Here is a 20,219-nt window from a genome sequence, read left to right as displayed (position 1 = left end):
TGGTGAGCAGGAATCCCTGCTACACCTGTGATAGGGTGTGGGCAAAGGGGAAGGATGGCCAAACGTTGGAGTGAGACCTTCCTTTCCCCCTTTTTCCAGGCAGTGCTGTGGGGCTCACCCTTGCAGAGTACTCAGGACCACTGACTAGCAGTGACAGGCCACAGAGAGGACCATTACTCGTCTCCCTTGAGCTGCTGCTTTGTTCCCCTCAGCATTCAGTGCTTGTCTCTGGGCAGTATGGTGTGAGACAGGCAAGGTGTTACTGAAGCCCTCTTACTCCCAAGGCAGTCTGTGGAGAAAATATGGCACTGCACAGAGTTCTTGCATGCTTTCAGTGACTGCCCTCCATTTGTTTTAAGTTTCCCAATGACAGTATTTCCCGCCTATAAGCACGTAGTTCACACTAGGTCTTTTACTACCAGTGAATCCTTTCAAGTAGTTATATTAATTAGGTTAAACAACTGGCTTGCAGAACAGATGAGCTACACAGGCCCCTCCCCATACATAAGTCTCTGAAACAGGCTGGTGTTTGCTTCCCCACTCATAAAATTGTAATTTGACCTACTTCCAGGGGAACTGAATTGCAAAAAGAAGCTTAAAATAATACTAATTATTAACAAAATGGTTCGTCTGTTTCTAGCTGCATTGTGTCACTGCAGAAGTTAGAGAAGGAGCTTCTATTTGTTTATTTTCTTTCTTACTGTTCCACAAATACTAAACTTAGTGGAACTTTTACCATGTGTGTAACTATTAAATGGTAAATTTCCTTGCCTGCAGTAAATCTTACAGGCTATTTAACGCATAGTCTGTAACCATGGTGCCAGTGCCATGCCTGATGTACTCTACCAATTTAGTCCTGTGGGTCATTCACTGTTTTGAGAGGGATCACTGATGTGGAAAAAACAATGCTTGAAATGTGGCTATTTCCATATATTTTCATTAGAACAGCCAAAGCAACAAATCTTTCATCCTTCCCAGGCTACTGCCCTGTGGACCATGTCACGCTCTCACACAGACACAAACGCCACTGATCTATAGAGTATAAATGGGATTAAAATAGTGTGTCTTCATCTGCAAAATTAGAAAAGTAAATGGGCATAAAGAAGCCAGGACCTTTATTCAGCAGTGTCTGGTGCCCATTCAAAGGTAGACCTCCTGGCTTTCCCAATCAAAACCACACCATTTAGCATTTCAGAGCAACCCCCGGGACACAGCTGAAGTGTGTTCTGCTCCTGGCTTTGAAGGCAGAATGACTGACCACCTCCTGGCTGCAGAGCCTTTCTTATTGGTGAGGGTGAGATGCCAGAAGAGCTTCGACTGGCAGATTTCACAGGTCCAGAGGCTGGAGGAACTGGCTTTCTGCCTGAAAATTGTACAAACTTGATCTGGAGTTTTGAAGAACTGTAACTACCTCATTACACAATGCCATCTACCTGCTCATTTTTCAGAGCAGGAGCATGTGTAAGGAAAAGTCAATTACAAGCAAAGTGCTTGTGCTCTGAGCAATGCTGGCTAGCACAGAGGGCAGGTAGATACAAACAGCTGATAAAGCACAATCCAAATACATGTGAGCTTGAACAGCAAATTGACAGTGGCTTTCCAAGAGGATGGCACCAAGGTCACTGCTGCCAAGATGACTGTTAAACTGGAGCTGATATTTATTCATGAGATTTGCAACTGTCATGAATATTTATCAGCCAGGATTTAGCATTGTCTTCGCATACAGACTGTGGTCGTTGCACAGAAAATGTCTGCCAGGCCCTGTGTGAAGGCTCTGTTGATTTGCAGCTCTCTGCTGAATGGCACAACATACCATGATGGGAGTGTGTTTCTCTTCCCTGTAGCTGGTACGTGGCCAAAGGATTGTATGTGGCTATAGCAGAACCGTTTGCTTTGTATTCACAGGTACAGCGTGACCAAGGGCTGGCAGCTCCTTTGGCTGTGCACTGGCCTGTTCCCACCCAGCAAGTCACTGCTAAAACATGCCCAGAAGTTCATGGAGACACGTCAGAAAGAGACACTGGCCCTGGAGTGCAGCCGGAGGATTCAGACAGTGATGAGGTAAACAGTCCAGCATATAGCCAGCTCAAAGTGTTAAAAAATCATTAATCAGGTGCCAAAAAGCACATGGACTAAAATATTGAGACTCTTACTTTCCTTTCTCTCCTTACATCCTTTTTTTTTTAAGTGATCATTATTTTTAATTCTCTTATGGACTTTGAACCACCAAGAGAGGTCTGTGTCACAGTTTCACTTTTTGCTTTCACAGAGTTAGCACCATTTTAAAAAGTTCAGCATCACACATAATCACTTGACTCCCAGAGCTGGGTATTTCAAACATCCTAAAGGGCATGCAGCTTGAAATGAAATCCTGCATTGTCATTGATGAGGTCCTGACCTTGCTTTCCTTTGGTGAGGCAGTGTATCTTTATCCCCCTTACGAGTGCCTGAGGATTAGTCTTGAGTTTGTTGAATCTCAGTAGCACAGAGCTGCAGATGTGCAGCTAAAAATACTAGGTTTTACTCATAGTGGGGTGGCACCACTGAAGTCACTAACATCTGCAGAGTGCTAATGGGGCTCTGTTGGTTTTCTGATGGTGAACAAAGCAGATCCATGCTAGGAAGACAAGATCAACACAGTCATTTCCTACTCTTTGAAGAAAGCCAAAGCCCTGAGACTTAAATGGCTGCTCACACCAGGGCACTTCTCAGTCCTCTAGGCATTACCCCTGTCCTGGTGAGGGTTGAAGCAATAGGGCCTCCAGCCCACAGTGCCTCCCAAGCTTCTGAATGACTTGTTGGGTGTAATGAACCTGACATGACCGGAGATAGTGGAAGGCCTATCTGGTTTTCAGGAAGGATCAGTTGAACTGTAGGGGGAAGGTTTCCCTAGATTCCTCCAGACACTGGAATTACCCAGCTTGACACTCTGAGAACACAGTGCTTTTGCATCAAGGTTAACCCCAGCCTTCTCCCTTTTGATGCTGCTGTGAGTTACCACCTGCCTGCCACAGACCTCTTCAGTAAAGAAGCTGCCCAACAATTTCTCCCTCCAGCTCCTCCATCCTCCTCCTTCTCTTAGGCTGGGCCCTGCATTTGGCCTGTGAGCCCTGTGGGCCAGGCTTGAGGGGAATGCTAACACAGTGGCTGTCCCCCCTTGCAGTGGACGGGTTTTGGCACTGCTGGGGAAATGTCACTGCACATTGAACTTGCCTTTGAAGTGCCTGAAAAATGCATGGCGAGGAATGCTATTCATTGTTTTTTTCTATGGAGAAGGCTGAAAATTTCCTGCCTCCCTATATCATGTGCTATTCATGCTCTAAGCCCTGTTGAGCTGTACAGAGCTTCTTTAGAGTGGGGAAACAGGGAGGGGAAAGCAGAATGGGCTGTTTGGGAGGAGATTTCTATCTGCTAAACTGCCCCAGACCTGGAGCCTGGGGGATGGGAAAAGGAACAAAGACAAATGTTGTTTTCTAAGAGCATTTCTTTTCCTAAGATTAAACCTGCACCTGCTCACAATAGAATAGAATAGAATAGAATAGAATAGAATAGAATAGAATAGAATAGAATAGTTGGAAGGGACCTACAACAATCATCTAGTCCAACTTCTCCCTGTAAGTAACCTGCTCTCTTCGGAAAGGGGAGAGCAGGCAGCTCAAAGGACTGACCTACAATATGTGGAGTGGAAGCCCACTGAGCCCTTGGGTACACCTTTTCCTCCATAAAGAAGCTTTATGGCTTCATCCCCAGACTCCTGGCCAAGGAACCAGTGAGCACCCTGATGGGTGTTAAGCAGATCTTGCCTTGGCAATGAATTCCTAGCTGAGGCTGCAAGGAGAGATGGCCCTGTGTCTCCAGCCAAGCTGCTGCACTTCCGTGGTCTCCTACGGCCTTCCTCTGCTCAATCCGGGACTGAGTAGGGCAGGTCCACACTCCTTACAGTGCCTGTACAGTACCAGAGCACATGCTGTTCAACTTCATGTTGTTACAAAGCATGTAAACATGCTGTTTACAGTCAGGTTTTCCTTCTCCAAATGGAACTGCTACTTTATTTAATGGAAAAAAATTAGTTTTCAAATCCACATGACTAAAGCTGGATGCCAGACTAAGCTCTCTTTCCAAGAGACTGGCCCAGTGTGAGAGAAGAGTTTGGCCCTTAAGCTCCGGTGTACAAAATCTTCAAACAGCCTGCTCTGTGCCACTGAGGGGAGGAAAATACCAGCCCCAGAAGGTAATGTGCTAGATTTGTCCTCACTTTAACTGTATCGAGATTTTTGCATGACTCAGACTTCAGGGCCAGTGCCTTTGCTTTAAAAGGCAGCTCTGCTTGAGGTGTAATTTCAAAGAACTGGGATTGTACAGTTTAAGTGCCTCTTGACTCAGTGATTACATGCCAGCTCTTATATAAAATGTAATGCTTCTAGTGGCCCTCAAACTTTTCTGGTACTTGCCTCCTGAGCTGTAACTAATTTTGTATCTGAATGCGTATCTTTTTGCTGATGCAAGAATTAAATAAAATGTATTTCTCCTTGTGGCTGCTATCTTCACACTTCAATAACAGTAAGGAAATATATCACTGAATACATAGAAGGGGTGATGATACTGGCTAGGAAGGTGCCTTATTCATGCAACCTCCTTGCAGAGTAGAACAGACTTTTAATATACATGCTAATAAGACCCTCAGTTTCTTGCTGTTAACACATGTTAATGCTGTTAATTTGCACTGGGGTGAAGGTCCATTAGAGCCTGCTCCATGTCACAGTACTAGCATTTTGGATGGAGCCTGTTGTTTGGATGGAATACTGTTGTACAACTCCTCAAAGATTAAACATCCAGCACTGATCTCTCTTATGATGGTGGTGGCATTTTCCAGGAGTGGCTCCAGGAAGTGGGCACCTCATCCTGTGGAGGTTGAGGCCATCTTACAGAACAACACTAAGATCTCACACAAGATCTGCTTCCCCAATGAAACAGAACAGGTGAGAACTTACCCAGCCTTGACCATTTTCCCAGCCATGATGTGTTCATGCAGGAGCACGTTTCAAGATGTTCAGTGTTCTCACTTCTTCCTCTCCTCTGCGTAACAAGTCTTGTTGTCTCATAGACATTTGATGTGGGAACAAACACCAAAATCCGGACTTTGTGTCAGAACATCGCTTCCAAATTGCAGCTGAGCTCCTGGGAAGGTTTCAGCCTCTTTGTGAAGATTGCAGACAAGGTAACTCTTCTCGACTATGGCAGGGTAGCCAGACTCCCCCCTCCTCTCTTACTTATTTACCAGACCACCTAAACAACCATATGTGCAGCCAAGCAACAGAGCACATCATTACTGCTTCTGTCTTACTGAGGGGATACAACCTAGACTCGGAACTTTTATTCCTGACAATTATTTTGAGTCTCTTGAAAGGGCTGGATGGAGATGCAGAGTTTCTATCAGTCTACTGGTACACAGGTGGTACTAAAAGCAGAGAACACATGGGCTTTCTTGGAGCTGCTGGGATGGTAGCAAATTGCATGTTGCATACTGCTGGATTCAGCCCTTTTCCACTCAGGCTTTGCCCAGCAGATGTGCTGCACATGTACAGTATTGACTAGTATTAGGGAGAGCAGTGGCTGACCAGCACCAGTTGATTGCTCTCTAGTTTCTCGGAAGCTTGCCTTGCCTGAGCCGAAGCTTGGGTTGGCTGCCTTGCTGAGAGGTCCCTTCTCTCTGGAACTGTGATCAAGGCAAAAGCAGCACTGAGTCCAAGCACAGGGAGTTCCTGATATGCTGTGTTCCTGAAAAGAGGAACCTGGTATGTGCCAATATTTTACAAAGAGGAGATGGCTAAGAATAAGGTAGGCATCTTCAGCTTGACTTCAATAAGCAGGTTGAAAGAAAAAAGCAACAGAAGATGCAATAAAAATCCCTATATGAAATGTAAATAATTTGAGCCTTCCTCCTCCCATTTCTCTACTTCTTTCCCCTTGCCTCTGTCTTTCCTGCCGTAATTGTGCTCTCTCACTGTAGACAGAGAAAGAAAATTCAGCCTAATACTTGGGTATGTTGGCACAGGCAGTATTTTATATGATCTGCTAATCCCTCCTTTCCCCCTTCATTGCTTGGCCTCTTCCAGGTGATCAGTCAGAATGAAGCAGACTACTTCTTTGACTCACTAAGGCAGGTGACAGACTGGAACAGGAAGAACAAACCAGGGAAAGATGGTAAGGAGAATGCCAGCATGACATGAAGCTGCATGAGATGCTGCGTTGAAGTGGGGAAATAGCAAATTTATCCAGTAGGATTTACTCCATCTTGGGAAGTGTGTGGCAGAGCCTTATTATATAATTTTTGTTTGTCCATCCACGTTACTGCCTGCACCAGCAGTAAGATCCAGTGACCTGATGCAGCCAAGCACTGGCTATCAGAAACACCAGAACATCTTTGTGTGGGGCTCTCCCCAGAAATTTTAAGCTGGTACCAAAGATTTCTTGAGCTGTTGCATCCAAAACACACAGCTGGATGCACACAAGTGAGATAGGTTGATCCTCTTTACAGTCCAAGGCTCATGCATTGCCAAATCAGGTATCAGCCAACACATGTAAATAAGTTCTTCACACAGTGTCACTCCCATTCCTTGGCTTGTTAGAAAATTGTTGTCCAGATTACTACCTGGTGATACCAACAAACAAGTTGTATTGCCAGGGTAACACTTGTTAGAATAAAACAATGTAACACTCATGACAGCAATTCTTTGCACTTCACCCCCATGTATAACATACATTTTGAAATCTACATCAAACTCAAACTCCACTCAGATTTCATATTCATTTATCCTGACCTTTGCTTATTTCAGGACAGCTGAGGTTCAACTTCCTGAAGCACTATCTATGTATCTAAGACTTTCTAACTTCCCTCTTCTCCCCACAGCTGATGCAGCTGCTAGGAGCTCTGAAAATCACAACATAAAGGTGTGGGTGCACTAAATCACAATTCATTTCTGTAAACACAGCCATGAGGGCATGTACCTTCATCAGTATAACACAACTCAGGTGTGCTACACATTGGCAGGCAGCTGTCATGAGCACCAAGAAATAACAAACACTTGTACTGCTGGCATCCTCAACTTCTTCCTCCATCTCTGAAGAGCCTGCACCTTAGGTCACTGCATGATCAGTGTCGAGGAACTGACAACTAAACACTTTCTTGGTCATCTAAAATGGCCTTTTGTCCTTTTTTGTTAGTAATTTTGTTTGTTATTATGAAAAACAGAGTTACATTTCTGAAGAAACTTATAAGCCATTTAAAAACTGCAGAAATCTACAGTGATACAGAGAATACTAACAAGATGTTGTTTCCTTAGGAGCTACTATGTCTGTGGCTTATGAGGTGTACTTCATGAGAAAGCTGTGGTTGAATGTAACTCCTGGGAAGGACCTGAAAGCTGATTCCATTTTTCATTACCACCAGGTAACCAGCTCCCTGAAGTGTAAATACAATGACAGGCAATATGATCCAAGAAATACTCCTGAGAAAGTAAGCCTGCTGGAGTATTACCGTCTCCCTCACCAAGGCCTGCATTATAGAGCCCCCAGGGGAATGCCTCTGGAGGGGACAGCTCAGCCTCAAGAGCAGATTTATTTCTCACGGTGTTCACACCTTAGCTATATTGCTTATGTTAGGAGCACAGCTCCCTAATCTAATTGTTCCCTGGAGGTGCTCGTCTTACTCCATAATTGTATGGAGAATCATAGGCTGGTTTGGGTTGGAAAGGACCTTTAAAGATCATCCAGAGAACCTCCAGAAGGAGTCAAAAGTTCTTGGGATGCCCTTGGACTGTGTTTGGCAAGACTCACATCCTGACCTCACAGATTTAGCATGCATAACTCAGTGTTTGCTTCAGCCCATTCTGTCTGAATTCAGAACTTGTCTCTTCCAGGAGTTGCCGAAGTACCTCAGAGGCTACCACAAGTGTTCCAAGGATGAAGCTGTCCAGCTGGCAGGGCTGATTTATAAAGTGCGCTTCAATAATGACCGCACACAGCTGGCAACCATCCCCAAAATCTTGAAGGAGCTGGTGCCAGACAATCTGCTCCGAGCAATCTCACCAGATGAGTGGAAGAAGGTAAGAACATCAGCTTTCATTAATCATGCTACTTCACAGAGCTATATGAGAGAAGAAAGACATCGAGACACACTTCTTTTTTGATCTGACAGTCTTTGAAAGCACTACGGAGGGATGCTACTGGATGTTGCTGTTTTGCCTCTTACAATTTAGATTTTGCATCCTCTCTACCAGACCTCTGAAAGATACCTGCAGACCTGGAGGCTGATTTAAGATGTGCATTTTTCTTGGAGATACTAATCTATTTTCAGTGCCCAGAAGAAGAGTTAGAGATAGGAGAGTCAGTGATGGGACTGGGGATTTGAGGATCTTGTAGAGAAACAGAAAATTAAGATGTGTCCTAAATATTTCATAGTTTGGCCAGAAAATCAGTCACCTTGCACCATGTGCATGCTACTCATAGCAAAAGGCTTTTTTCTCCACCAAAAGGCAAGAAAGTTTCAGCAGGTACTTATCACTTAGTCCACTGAGGAAGACACAGAACGCTATTTCAAATACAGAGGGAAATCGTTGGACTTGATGATCTTAAAGGTCTTTTATGATTCTTTTTATAGAATCATAGAATAGCCTTAAACAATTCTATGATTCTATAAAATGCACCCTACACGTTTCAGCAGAAAATGTGATACATGTCTGTGGGTGTTGAACACTGGTTTTCTGAATTTTGTTTCATCCCATATTGCTCCTCTGCCCTGAAATCCATTCCCTTGGGCTCCTGGACTTCCTTCAGCTAACTCATTAGTAAGGAACACTGTGGAGGTTCTGACTCCACCTTGCCGCATGGCATGGTAGGCCATTTTCACAGTCTTCTGGTGCTGTGGGCACAAGACTGATCTTGGTGATGGTCTAATGCTGTCTTTAGTGCTAATGCTGGACATTGGAAACTTGCCTGTCTCCAACTGAACAGGCTTTGTATCCTTTTTTCTAAACAGAGCATTACTGCAGCATATAGCAAACATGAAGGAAAAACTGTGGTTGAGGCCAAGGTTGCCTTCTTGAAAATGATACACCGGTGGCCAACGTTTGGATCAGCCTTCTTTGAGGTGAAGGTAGGTTTAAAGGCCTGTATGAATGGCTTTGGTAGTAGACCAGCACTGGGGGATATGGACTGACTATAATTCCATATCTGTGTAAGTGAGAATGCATTATAAAGCCGGCTTCCCATCATCTACTGAGGAAAACTCAGTTCCTTGGAAGTGGGGAGATAGGGTTTTTATCCCTTCTGAACTATGCCTGTTATTTACTGGCTATGTTGTTGTTCCAGTTGTAATATTAAGTATTACAACTATGTAGTAGATGGGGTCTTTTGTTAATATAGATACTTAACTGTCCTGTCATTGTTCTCCACTACAAAATGCTGCAATATCTTGTATCTCTGGGGACTCTTCCCTCAGAATAGAACTGTACTAATCCTCTCATTCTGCAGTGGATAAGTCCAGGAATCATTTCCCACTTGCTACTTTTAACTTCTCCTCACTAGGCTCTTAACTGGTTTGCAACCAACCATTAAAGCCCATTATCAGATAGACTAGGAAATAATGGACCTGATTCTGCTTTTATGTAGCAGCTGCTCAAGTCATCAATATATGGCCAAAAAAGTCATCCTTAGCAATAGTTACATAATATTGAAGAGCTTTATGTTTCAGTGTTTATTTGGTAAAGAGAAGAAGCAGCACTGGACACTGTTAAAGGTCACTATGCACCTGATACGGATCACTTCTTCATTTTCTGCTTACCTTGCTCTGTTACTCTTTTATAGCAAACCTCGGAGCCAAATTTCCCAGAGATTGTGCTGATTGCAATCAACAAGCAAGGAGTCTCACTGATACATCAGAAGACAAAGGTAACAGTTGCTTCTCAAGAGTCTATCTAAGGAAGGATTTAATTGACTGTGCTAATTTAGGGACAGCAACAGGACCTTCTCCCTGAATGGTAGGAGGATATAAGAGTCCCTCTATTCATTTTCTGTGTGAAACTGAAGAAAATGTTATTGCCTCAAATCACTTCTTTACAGTTTCTACACTGTAAAGGAAACAGTGTAGAGCATCTCTGAAAAAAGAAGTGGTAATCATGATGGACCTGGGTGAAGTGATAAGATCAAGCAGATGATGGACAGTGCACTAGGGAACCTGCTTCAGAAAAATGCTTTGCAGGAAACCCAAGCTGTCTAAAAGATCAGGTCAAATGACAGTGTTTACCAGCTCTCTAACCCAAACAGTCTGGTCTTACCAAGTTCCCAGGCAAAAGCGTTTATAAATATCACTATTTGCTTTTAATAAGAAAACAAATATCCAGTGAGTTTTAGATTATTGTAAATATAATGGCAGAGTGCTAAGGCAAAGATCAATATATAATGAAAGGAAGTCTAACTAGAGTGATTAAGACTCACCTGCTTGGTGAAAATACAATATACCACTAGTCTGGATGCAAGACCTACCTTGATCCACTGTGTTTATAAATGAAGTGGGAAAGAAAAAGAATGCTCTGGCTCTAGAGGTTTTCTTACATAACAGCCTGTTTTCATTTGAGAAATGTTCTATAGTTCAGTTTGTTTCCCCCTACAGGATATTTTAACAGTCTACCCCTTCAATAAAATCTCCAATTGGAGCAGTGGGAGCACATACTTTCACATGACAATTGGGAACCTAGTACGAGGAAGCCGGATCTTATGTGAGACATCTCTGGTAAGAAGAGTTTTGTCAACTTATACACAAGAAATTCCTAATTTTTCCTTTATATCCAGAATTGCTACAAAACAATGGTGCCAAAACAGATGTTAAAACCAGTGCAGATATAAAAAGCATTCACTGCTATGTCAATAAAATTGCAGTTTGGAACTGGTTCAGTGCTATATAATGCCATCTGATGCAGAGATGTAAGCCACAGAGACAAGGAAAAATAGTAATTTCCCAAATTCTTCCCATACATCAAAATTCTATCTATCTGAGACATTAAGAAAAGACTGCACTACCCACAAAACTATGTAAGAGGCTTTTTGTCTTGCATGGTTTGATCCATCTATGCAGTAATGCCATCCTTATAAGATTTTACACTTTTCAATGAGTGGTACCACCTTTTTAAGAATTGGTTTCAGTTTGTCCACACACACAGACAAGCCTCACTGTATTGATATTTAAAGGTAAATTTGTGAAGAAAACATAAAAACATTTAAGGACTAACTTCTCTCACAGAAAAGCTTGGATTCCTAAGTGCAAGATGTCAATCTATAGAATGAACAACAAGAGGCAGTAGAGCTATGCTCTGTAAAGTTTTTAAATCTATGAAGGGAAGAGTAGAGGGAGGAATAGATAGATAATTATCAAAACAGTAATAGCCGTTGGAAGGGGAGATGTCCGTGCAGGTAAGAACCTAAGAAGAAGATAAAACAGGAAGGAAATTATAAGTATTTTTGCTTCTGGAGCTCTCTGAGAGACTTAAGACTTTTCTTTTCTGACAGGGTTACAAAATGGATGACCTGTTAACATCCTATGTACGCCTGCTAATGAATGCTGTAAACAAGCAAAAGAACCTCCCAGCCTGAGAGCAGAAATAGAACCCATGACCTATATCTGTGCCAAACTACCTGTAATTTCAGCTCCTGGAAGAAATGCCATTTAAAAAATATTAAACTCGATGATCAATCTTCTGATCACACACTGAATGAACTGTGTTGCTGAAATATTACCACAAGAGAAGCTCAAGTGAGCATGTGCTTTCAAATATCTGTAATACTTGTCTGTCTGAGACGTAGTATAAAAACTCCATTCAGATTTTGGATTTAGAGAAAGTTTAGCTGGATTTTAATGTAATATGGGGGTGGGGGGTGGAGGAACCCTAATGTGAGAGCCTCTTCTGATATTCTAAATCTCCTCCATTCTTAAAGAGACACACACATTAACAATTGTCTTCTTTTTGGAAAGAAAATGTGCCCTTGTTGTATATGCTCTTACCAAATGCATAAACCCCTTGAGTCTTTGCAAACAAAGGTAATGTTATTTTTTTTCCTCCTATTGGAAATTCTAAGAGTGGAGAAATGCCCTTTAGTAGTAAGATAACTGGACACCTTGAAAGGTAAGATGCTGGTTTTCATCCTTTTATCACTAGGTTACGTGCTGCAAGTTATAGTAGACTATGACAGCCAGTTACTGTAGAATATAATTGTCATTCCTGTGTGCTGCTAAATTAGCAGGCTGTCCACTGGTTTACCATTGCCTTGGTTAAATTAAATAGTTTTCTTTCTTCCACACTTTATAATGCACTTGGAAACTAACAACTACTTTCTACTATGCAGTTTCTAGTAAGGATAAACAAACTCTGAAATAAGCCTGGATTTTGAGTCCATTACTTTTACTCAGTTGCTCCTATTTCAAGTTATAGATGTGCTATTCAGTGCAAATAAGAATCAAAGAACTCAGTCTAACAGATATCTGTTGAAAAGAGACTTTTCTGCTCTATAAAAATGTTCTCAGCTTGCAGTTATGCAGACATTCATTCATGAGACAAGAATAATAGCTTTAATTTCTCCTGATCTTTTCTATTTCCTGTTTAGCAGGCACTTTGAGTGGTAAAATTTGATTCAGCACTTGTTCACCTCTCAGACCTTTGTAAACACGCAGCTTTGGTCCTATAGGAACCAGAGTGTGCTCAGAGTGTGTAAAGCATATATGCACTGTGGTGGTAGTAAGCCTAGATGCTTACCGCATCAGAGAACAAGTACTCCTTCCTCAATGACAAGCCCTCCCTTGCTCACAGTGAAACATGGACATGTCTTAAAGCATTTACACCAAGTTCCTTGAGACATGATCTGGCAGTGCTGGAAAAGCAGCTCTGCTAGATCTCTCAAATTTGCCAATGTATGCACAATGGTTCTCTTGTTCCCTCAGATGTGTGTGTGTGAAATTCAAACACTAATGGGAGTTTTGTACATGGGTGGCAGGGAAGAGCCCTACTCTCTTTGTGCATCTAAATGAGTGCCACACTTGTCAGAATAGTTGATCCTTTTGCATGTAATTAGATATTCCTGCTGTAATGTCCATTGCTGGCAATGGAAACGTTTGAGACTAATGAGTCTGAGGTGTTTTGTCATCCTACATCTGATCTAACTGGCTATAAGTGAGAAGGATTCAATACTTCACCTGTACAAAGAAATTTTGCAGCCAAACTGTATCATTTCTGGTTTTTAAATAAACACTGCAGAAAATGAACCACAATGTCTTTTTTAACAAGAAAATTGAGTATTTGCTCTAGATCCATGTAACCTAAACCTACCAAACATCCACTACAGCCTGTAAATGATCATAGTATCCCATCTATTCGTCATATACACAACACAATTTGTACAGCACAGCCTCTAAAAGGATGATACCCCTTTCTGCACATCCTCATCAACCATAGAAGCAGCACAGATCCAAAATGTGAATTCACCATGACGGTGCATCAGATTTGGGCAATCCCCAGAGTTCCTCAGAGTGCATAATGCTCTCTGGCTCAGCATTGCAAGTGTAATTTTTTTTTAAACTGTACAATATACAACTTTTCTACATTTGTTTTTTTGTGTGAAGATTTAAAATGTATTACAGTTAACTTTATTACAGGAACATAAAAAGGTACAGTATTACAACATTTTAATCCACAGTCACATGTTTTGGTTAGACAGCAGAAGCAATGTGTGATAAAATGAGAGCTCCACATGGTATAGAATCCACACTGCTCATCAAGGCCTGAACCAAGACAATTAGCTGCTAATTCTTTTACTCAGACTATACCATCCTCAGCACTTAATAGTGCTTTACAGACTAGTACAACTGCATTTATTACATGTTTGCCTGCAATCTATTCCTTCACCATCCAACCACTTCTTTAAAAAATGTCAGTCACATCATCTAATAGAAAACACGCAACATCTAGAAACTCTCTGTACAGGAAGTTAACAATATTTGCCTACATTGCACAGACTGCTGTAAAAATAAAGACCAGGATGCAAACCCTAGAGAGCAGATTAGGTTGCCATAAAGAAAGATTGCAAGTGATTAACATATCCTTTTAATACAAACAAGCTTCACATACTGTGGTTTCTAAAAGCAAAACCATTTTCAAGTGTACTCAGTGAATATTAGTGATTTTAATTCAGTATGTATAAATATGAATGTAAACTATAAATGTATATAATGAGACAACAGCTTTTACTAAGTGCAGACTTCTGAGCCATGTTCAACCTTGATATAAATCTGTACTCTCCAGTGGAGTGATACCTAGGACAAATTTGGCCAGCATGTCTATTACAGCAATGGAAAAAAGCATGCAGCTCATTTCTGACTGAGACCTTGACTTTATTTAAAAAAAAAAAAAAACAACCAAACAACAAAACAACAAAAAAACCCAAAACCCAACCTGTCAGCCTATCAACACACTAAGGAGAATTCATAAGTCTGCATTATATTCTACTTAGTTTTTAAAAAGTAGACTCGAAGTAGAGGAAGATGCATTTATTTAAACTATTTATAGTTATTTCTCCTACTCCTTCAGTTCCACTGTCCCACAAAAGGTATGTCAGTAATATTCACTACTGTAACTCTGCACATTGCAGACTATGGGCAGCAGGAGTATAAGAAAAATAATTGTGAAAAATTATTAATTTAAGACATACTAAGAGAACATCACCCTCCGCTAGTATAAAGATCAGGGATTATGATGATTTTTTTCCCTCACTAATTTTGGGAAATGCTCTGAAGATAAGGACATAATCCAAATCCTAGAAAACTGAACAGCTTATCAATGAGAATTATATCAACTGTCCTTTGAACACTGAAGCTTACTAGGTCTACTGAATTTCTAACATGAGACAAAGTGAGAGTACACACTAAATCTCTACTTGCAGTACAAAAGTAACTGCCATTCAGCTCTACATACATGCATTTTCCATTGCTGAACTTGAGAGTGGCCACTGAAAGAATATTACCTATTGCCTGCTAGTTACACATTCTTTCCATATTTACCAGTAGCTATGTGGCTGTGTGTTCCTCCCACCATCTTCCCAGGAGGGTGAAGATACACAGCTGCTCAGATTTAGCATTAGACATGGCCTGTGACTAAGATTATAGGAACAGACCTGAATGCTTTATGCTGAGAAGAATCTGCATAACATACTGAACTGCACCTAGATCAGTAGTTCTCGTGTTTTATGCTGTGAAAAAAATGCCAAAGAATAGGCTTACAAGGCTGGTCTTTGCAGTGGCCACATATTACTGCACCAAAAGACATGCTGCTCTTTGTGCCCTTAACTAAAAGACCATTTAAAGGCTGGTGAGAGAACACTGACTAGCCACGTGTTTCTCCTAAAGCAGTGACAAAAGCAGCTACTATTACTGTAATCTACAGTGCATATTGGTCAGAAGAGGATGGAAGGATGCTGTTAAAATTAGGCCTATCCCCTCATCCGTGTTATAGCGGATGCTGTATACCCCAGTTAAAAGTTTATGGTAACTTACGGCAACAAAAAGCAAAGCAGCTGAAGGAAACTGAATTAGCAAAGCCAGTAAGTATCTAAGAGATGGCCTCGCATGTGGGATTCTTATCTGCACACAGTTAACCAGGATTTCCCACCACTGCTGTGATATCACTGGTGCAGTTTCATGGGTAGTAGCTATAGCAAGCATGTTAACAGCTATCAATGCTTTAGCTATTATCTTGTTTAGATCTATTCTGAGCAGAGTGCGATGGCTGGCAGTGAGGCCAATTTTAAGGTAGATTATTGCCCCAATCCAGTTGCTGCTCATACATACAGGAAGCGAGGAAGCTTTAACTTCTTGCTAGCTAATTCACCTGGGGCTGCAGGGTGGTGCCTAGGTCCAACTGCTGTGTTCATTTGACCTACTAAACTAGCCACTTTTTGAAAGATTTAAATCATGCAAGTGACAGCAGTCCTCCAGTGCCTTTCATCCTGTCCACCTTGCAAAATGGCAGGCACAGTTTCCAACTATTCAGCGAAAGGGATTTTCAGGCTGATCAGTTTAGTTCAGCACAAGAAACTATGGGGGACACCTCCAGAGGTCTCAGAAACTCACTGTGATTATACAACACACAGGTGGACTCAGAAACAGCACTGCTGATGGCTCACCCCTGAAGAAATAACGAGAATGTTCAAAACCAGTAAAGTTCTCAGCACCTTGGGTTGTACTAGCAGAGACAGTAGGACCAGTGAAACTTCACCAGTGATAGGCAAAGCTACAGAGCAGAACTATACGCTTAAGATGTACAGATTAATGTCTGAGGTCTTCTCTTTAAGTAAACTCAGGTCTTAGGAAGAAAGGTGATGGGAAACTCTTATTTGGGTGAAAATTTTAAGAAAAATTCTTCCTGGTTTTTTTCTGCATAAGACCACATTCATTACAAACTGTAAATATTGGAAACCCCTTCATGTAATTGGGCTTTCTGGAGCATAACCAATAAGCTCCAGAAGAGTCATCTTTCAAATAAAGTGAGAAGGATGGGGAAACTGAAGTGCTTAAATTGGTACCATATTATCAATTTGATTTCATCATGCAAAAGAATAACCAAGGCTCCAGCCACATTGCCTCAAGAAATGTCAGCTATGCCAGTGGATAGGATATGCCTTCTGTTGACCACTAGTACCTCTAGTACCCACGTAGTAGTAGAGAACAAATTGAGAAAATTATAGTGTCAGTTTCTAACAAAATCTTTCATTTCCCATAGCCACGTCCTCCTTAAGGAGAGCCCAACTGTTCTGAAGAGGCCTGGACAACACGGCCTTGACAACTGAATTGTTCTTAGTACTGAACAGGGAAGCAGCAAAGCAAACTTCTTCAGCTGTCTTAACATTGGACCTAAGCCAGACAAGCTGGCAGTGCAGATGCCATAATAGCAGATGCTATTGGTTCCTGGGTTTTCCAGTAAACCTGCAAACCAGAAGGACTGTACAGCATCTGTATATGCTCAGTAGGAATGTGGAGAAAGACCAGAACATTTTGCATGTAGCAAAGAGCGACAGCTTTCAGAATATTTGCCTACACATTAAAAAAATTAAAAATGTCTTCACTCAGGGTAAGAAAAGAAATTTTTACACTTTAACTGAAAAAAAGCAAATCACGCATTTCTTCCACCCCTACACTCAATCACTGTTTCCAAATTCCTTAGACTATAGAGGAATGGAGAGAGAACTACCGTTCAATTGAGGAAGGAAAGACTGTACAATTCCACAAAGGCAAAATAAGCTGTTATTAGCAAATTAACAATCAGCCTGTAATCTGCTCAAGCAGAAATCGTATTCCTCTTTCTGCCAGTGTTAACAGACAATTGCTTGAGAAAAGGGATAGTCAAAATGCAAGCTACATTACCAGAAGCAGGGGAAGGTACTACTTATCTTTGGTTTCATTTGTTCTTAGTAATTGCCTCTGTAATCAACAGCTGCTGTGAGCAGCAGCTTATGACTGTAAGAGTGCAGTCAGCAGACTGACAGACCTGTTTAAGCAGAGTTTAAATCCAGAGCTTTGGGATGTGCCTTCTTGGATGCCAGCTCTGACAACTTCTTCAGGCGTTTCTTCAGCTCCAGAGGGAATTTCTCATAGCACTTCTTGCACACAGGCTTCATGTCAAACTCCACAAACTTATTCCTTTAACACAAAGAACAGCGGGCTATTAAAATGGTATTTACAAACTGTATGCTTCACTAAATCAAGTCTCTGTGCATCTACGTAAATGCTGTTGTTTGTGTTCTACTGCACGTAAAAACCAACTCACTTCCTTGTCTTGTCATGTAAGTACAGAGATTGGGTTCTTATCAGGGAACTAGGGCCTTTAAGTATTGCTAGTTAAATAAGGAGCAAGATTTTGCTATATATTTGTATGTAAGAGTCTAGAATAATAATGTTGTTATCATAGAATGGAAGTGTCACTTCAAAGGTCCTCTTTGTGATGAATTAGAGCTCCTTCATATACAAGGCCGTGGGGCCAACCCAGCATAGTAGGATAAGGGTTTGAACCTGAAAAAGGAAAAATGTAGGATTGCTTTGTTTTCTGTCCCTCTTCTATGTATTTGAGGTAACTAGCATAATATTTTCTTTCAAAATATTCTAAGAAATTGCAAATACTGTCATTGAGGGGTGCATCCAGACTAAGGAGACATGGAGGCTGCAAGTATTTCAGGACACGCAGTTACTCAAAGTTTAGAGCCTTCCCTCTGTACTGCTGCATGAGTTCTCCTCTTACCCAACCTTCTTACAGAATAGATTAATGAAGGAAAATAAATTAGAGAGGATGCTGAGTCCCAGCTCCCTTTTAGTTCTGAAATCAGTGGAATTATAAGCACCTGCTCCCACGGAGAAAAGGTATATTGCCCCTCAGAGAGGCACTGGCTCATAGTTCCCCCAAGCTGATACCCCTGCCTAAGAGGCAAATGTCTCATATGGTCCAAAATACAAACACTGACTTACTTCAGTGTAAGCTTGATGTTGCAGGTGGAGCAGGAGAAGCAATTCACACACCAGGCCTTGTTAAGAGCTGATACCACTGCAAAAGCAAAAGCACAAAATAAGAGGAAACTGCAGGATTATTTGAATTCGGATTTGTATCCAAATTCAAATGAGGCCAGATGTGAAAAGAAACACTGGTGCCTTGCAACTGTGGGACTGCAACAGCTGCACTAACAAATGGAACAAAGACAGCAACCCAAAACAAGGAGAGAACAAATCTTACCATCTCCCTCTATCACGTGGCTGCAGTTGTAGCAGACATCTCCAAAGAGCTGCACAGCAAAAGAAATAATAACAGGAACTCATGTTACTGACTACTCATGCTCCCCAAATTACACAGCTGGTGTGAACATTAAATCCTAAAAATCAAAGAATTCCCAGACATTGCAGTAGCCCCAAATATACCAATTTAAATCTTCTGAATAACTTCTCATACACTTGCCAAATAGTCTATGTTCCTTTGGATCTCATACCACTAAATACTACAAAACCTTTTTTGTTGATGCCTCACACTCTACCACTGTTATGTGATCTTAAAGTCCTGTACGTGTGGCAATTTGGAGAAAAGAGGATCAGCAAAGTATGATGCTTACTGTAGACAAACATCTCCTGATGCTTAACTATAAACATAAAAATAAAACCTAGAGCTACTTTCAAAACAGTAACACTTATCTCTTATGAGAGAAAGAGATTAGTTTATCTGACAGAAGAAAACACCAAATTCATAGCTGCTCAATAGAGTCATACAGAAAAATAGGTTTTGATTGGCTTTTGAAACATACTTTTCTTATGCTTTAGACAGCACAACATTTATCTTAGGCCCATGGAAGCAAGTAATTATCAAAGTCATCCACACAACTAGTTTTGGAGTAGAATTACAGGGATTTTAATCACAACCCATGGTCGGTGGGTTTTTTTCTGTCAATGGCACAAAGAAAAATCAATATCCCCAATACATTTCTATTCTGTTCTCAGCATCAATTTTCACATCTACCAAGAAAAACTATTTTTTCTGTTAAATCTCACTAATTTCTTAATAGTGCATTGCCTCTACAAATTCAGATTATGCAAAATCTGCACAGCTTTGCATATGTAAAATGCAAAAAAGCATTTGCCAGTCAGAGCAAGTACCTACAGTATAGATGGCAGAATTTACCTGGTTATAGTGAGTTTCACAATAAGCCAGTCCTTTTTTCTCATAGTGTCGGTGCCCCAAGAATGGCTTCTCACATTTGGCACAAACAAAATGCTGTAAAAGAAAAAAAGACATACAGTGGCAGGCAAAGCAACTTTTCCATCACCAGGGAAAAACTTGCATGGCTACAAATCATGGCTCAATAAGAGACACTTAATCACAGAATCATAGAATGGTTTGGGTTGGAAGAGACCTTAAAGATCATCTAGTTCCAACCCCCCTGCCATGGGCAGGGACACCTTCCACTAGACCAGGTTGCTCCAAGTCCCATTCAACCTGGCCTTGAACGCTTCCAGGGATGGGGCATCCACAACTTCTCTGAGCAACCTGTTCCAGTGTCTCACCACCCCCACAGTAAAGAATTTCTTTCTAATATCTAATCTAAATCTACCTTCTTTCAGTTTAAAACTGTTACCACTTAATGCTTTAATG

At 41.3% G+C, this 20,219-nt stretch overlaps 2 protein-coding genes across 4 annotated transcripts in view; one reads left to right on the top strand and one right to left on the bottom strand.

The window, feature by feature from the left end:
- MYO7B (myosin VIIB) overlaps window positions 1–11,700 on the top strand; it is a 49,316-nt gene extending 37,616 nt beyond the window's left edge. Inside the window, exons 39-48 of the mRNA XM_075507498.1 lie at window positions 1,906–2,061; window positions 4,874–4,979; window positions 5,105–5,218; window positions 6,117–6,204; window positions 7,344–7,450; window positions 7,920–8,105; window positions 9,038–9,154; window positions 9,865–9,948; window positions 10,670–10,789; window positions 11,563–11,700. Of these exons, the coding sequence (XP_075363613.1) occupies window positions 1,906–2,061; window positions 4,874–4,979; window positions 5,105–5,218; window positions 6,117–6,204; window positions 7,344–7,450; window positions 7,920–8,105; window positions 9,038–9,154; window positions 9,865–9,948; window positions 10,670–10,789; window positions 11,563–11,646 (1,162 nt within the window). The 3' untranslated portion in view covers window positions 11,647–11,700. The remainder of the gene's footprint in view (window positions 1–1,905; window positions 2,062–4,873; window positions 4,980–5,104; window positions 5,219–6,116; window positions 6,205–7,343; window positions 7,451–7,919; window positions 8,106–9,037; window positions 9,155–9,864; window positions 9,949–10,669; window positions 10,790–11,562) is intronic.
- A 1,607-nt stretch (window positions 11,701–13,307) lies between these two features.
- Window positions 13,308–20,219, bottom strand: part of LIMS2 (LIM zinc finger domain containing 2) — a 36,655-nt gene continuing 29,743 nt past the window's right edge. For all 3 annotated transcript variants that reach the window (XM_075507488.1, XM_075507486.1, XM_075507487.1), the window contains 4 exons: window positions 19,749–19,841; window positions 18,816–18,864; window positions 18,554–18,629; window positions 13,308–17,734 (listed from right to left, as the gene is read on the bottom strand). In XM_075507488.1, the coding sequence (XP_075363603.1) occupies window positions 17,587–17,734; window positions 18,554–18,629; window positions 18,816–18,864; window positions 19,749–19,841 (366 nt within the window). In that variant the 3' untranslated portion in view covers window positions 13,308–17,586. The remainder of the gene's footprint in view (window positions 17,735–18,553; window positions 18,630–18,815; window positions 18,865–19,748; window positions 19,842–20,219) is intronic.

This window comes from Mycteria americana, chromosome 7, assembly GCF_035582795.1.
Source record: "Mycteria americana isolate JAX WOST 10 ecotype Jacksonville Zoo and Gardens chromosome 7, USCA_MyAme_1.0, whole genome shotgun sequence".
Lineage (NCBI taxonomy): Eukaryota > Metazoa > Chordata > Aves > Ciconiiformes > Ciconiidae > Mycteria > Mycteria americana.
This window is presented reverse-complemented; position numbering and strand designations above follow the sequence as displayed.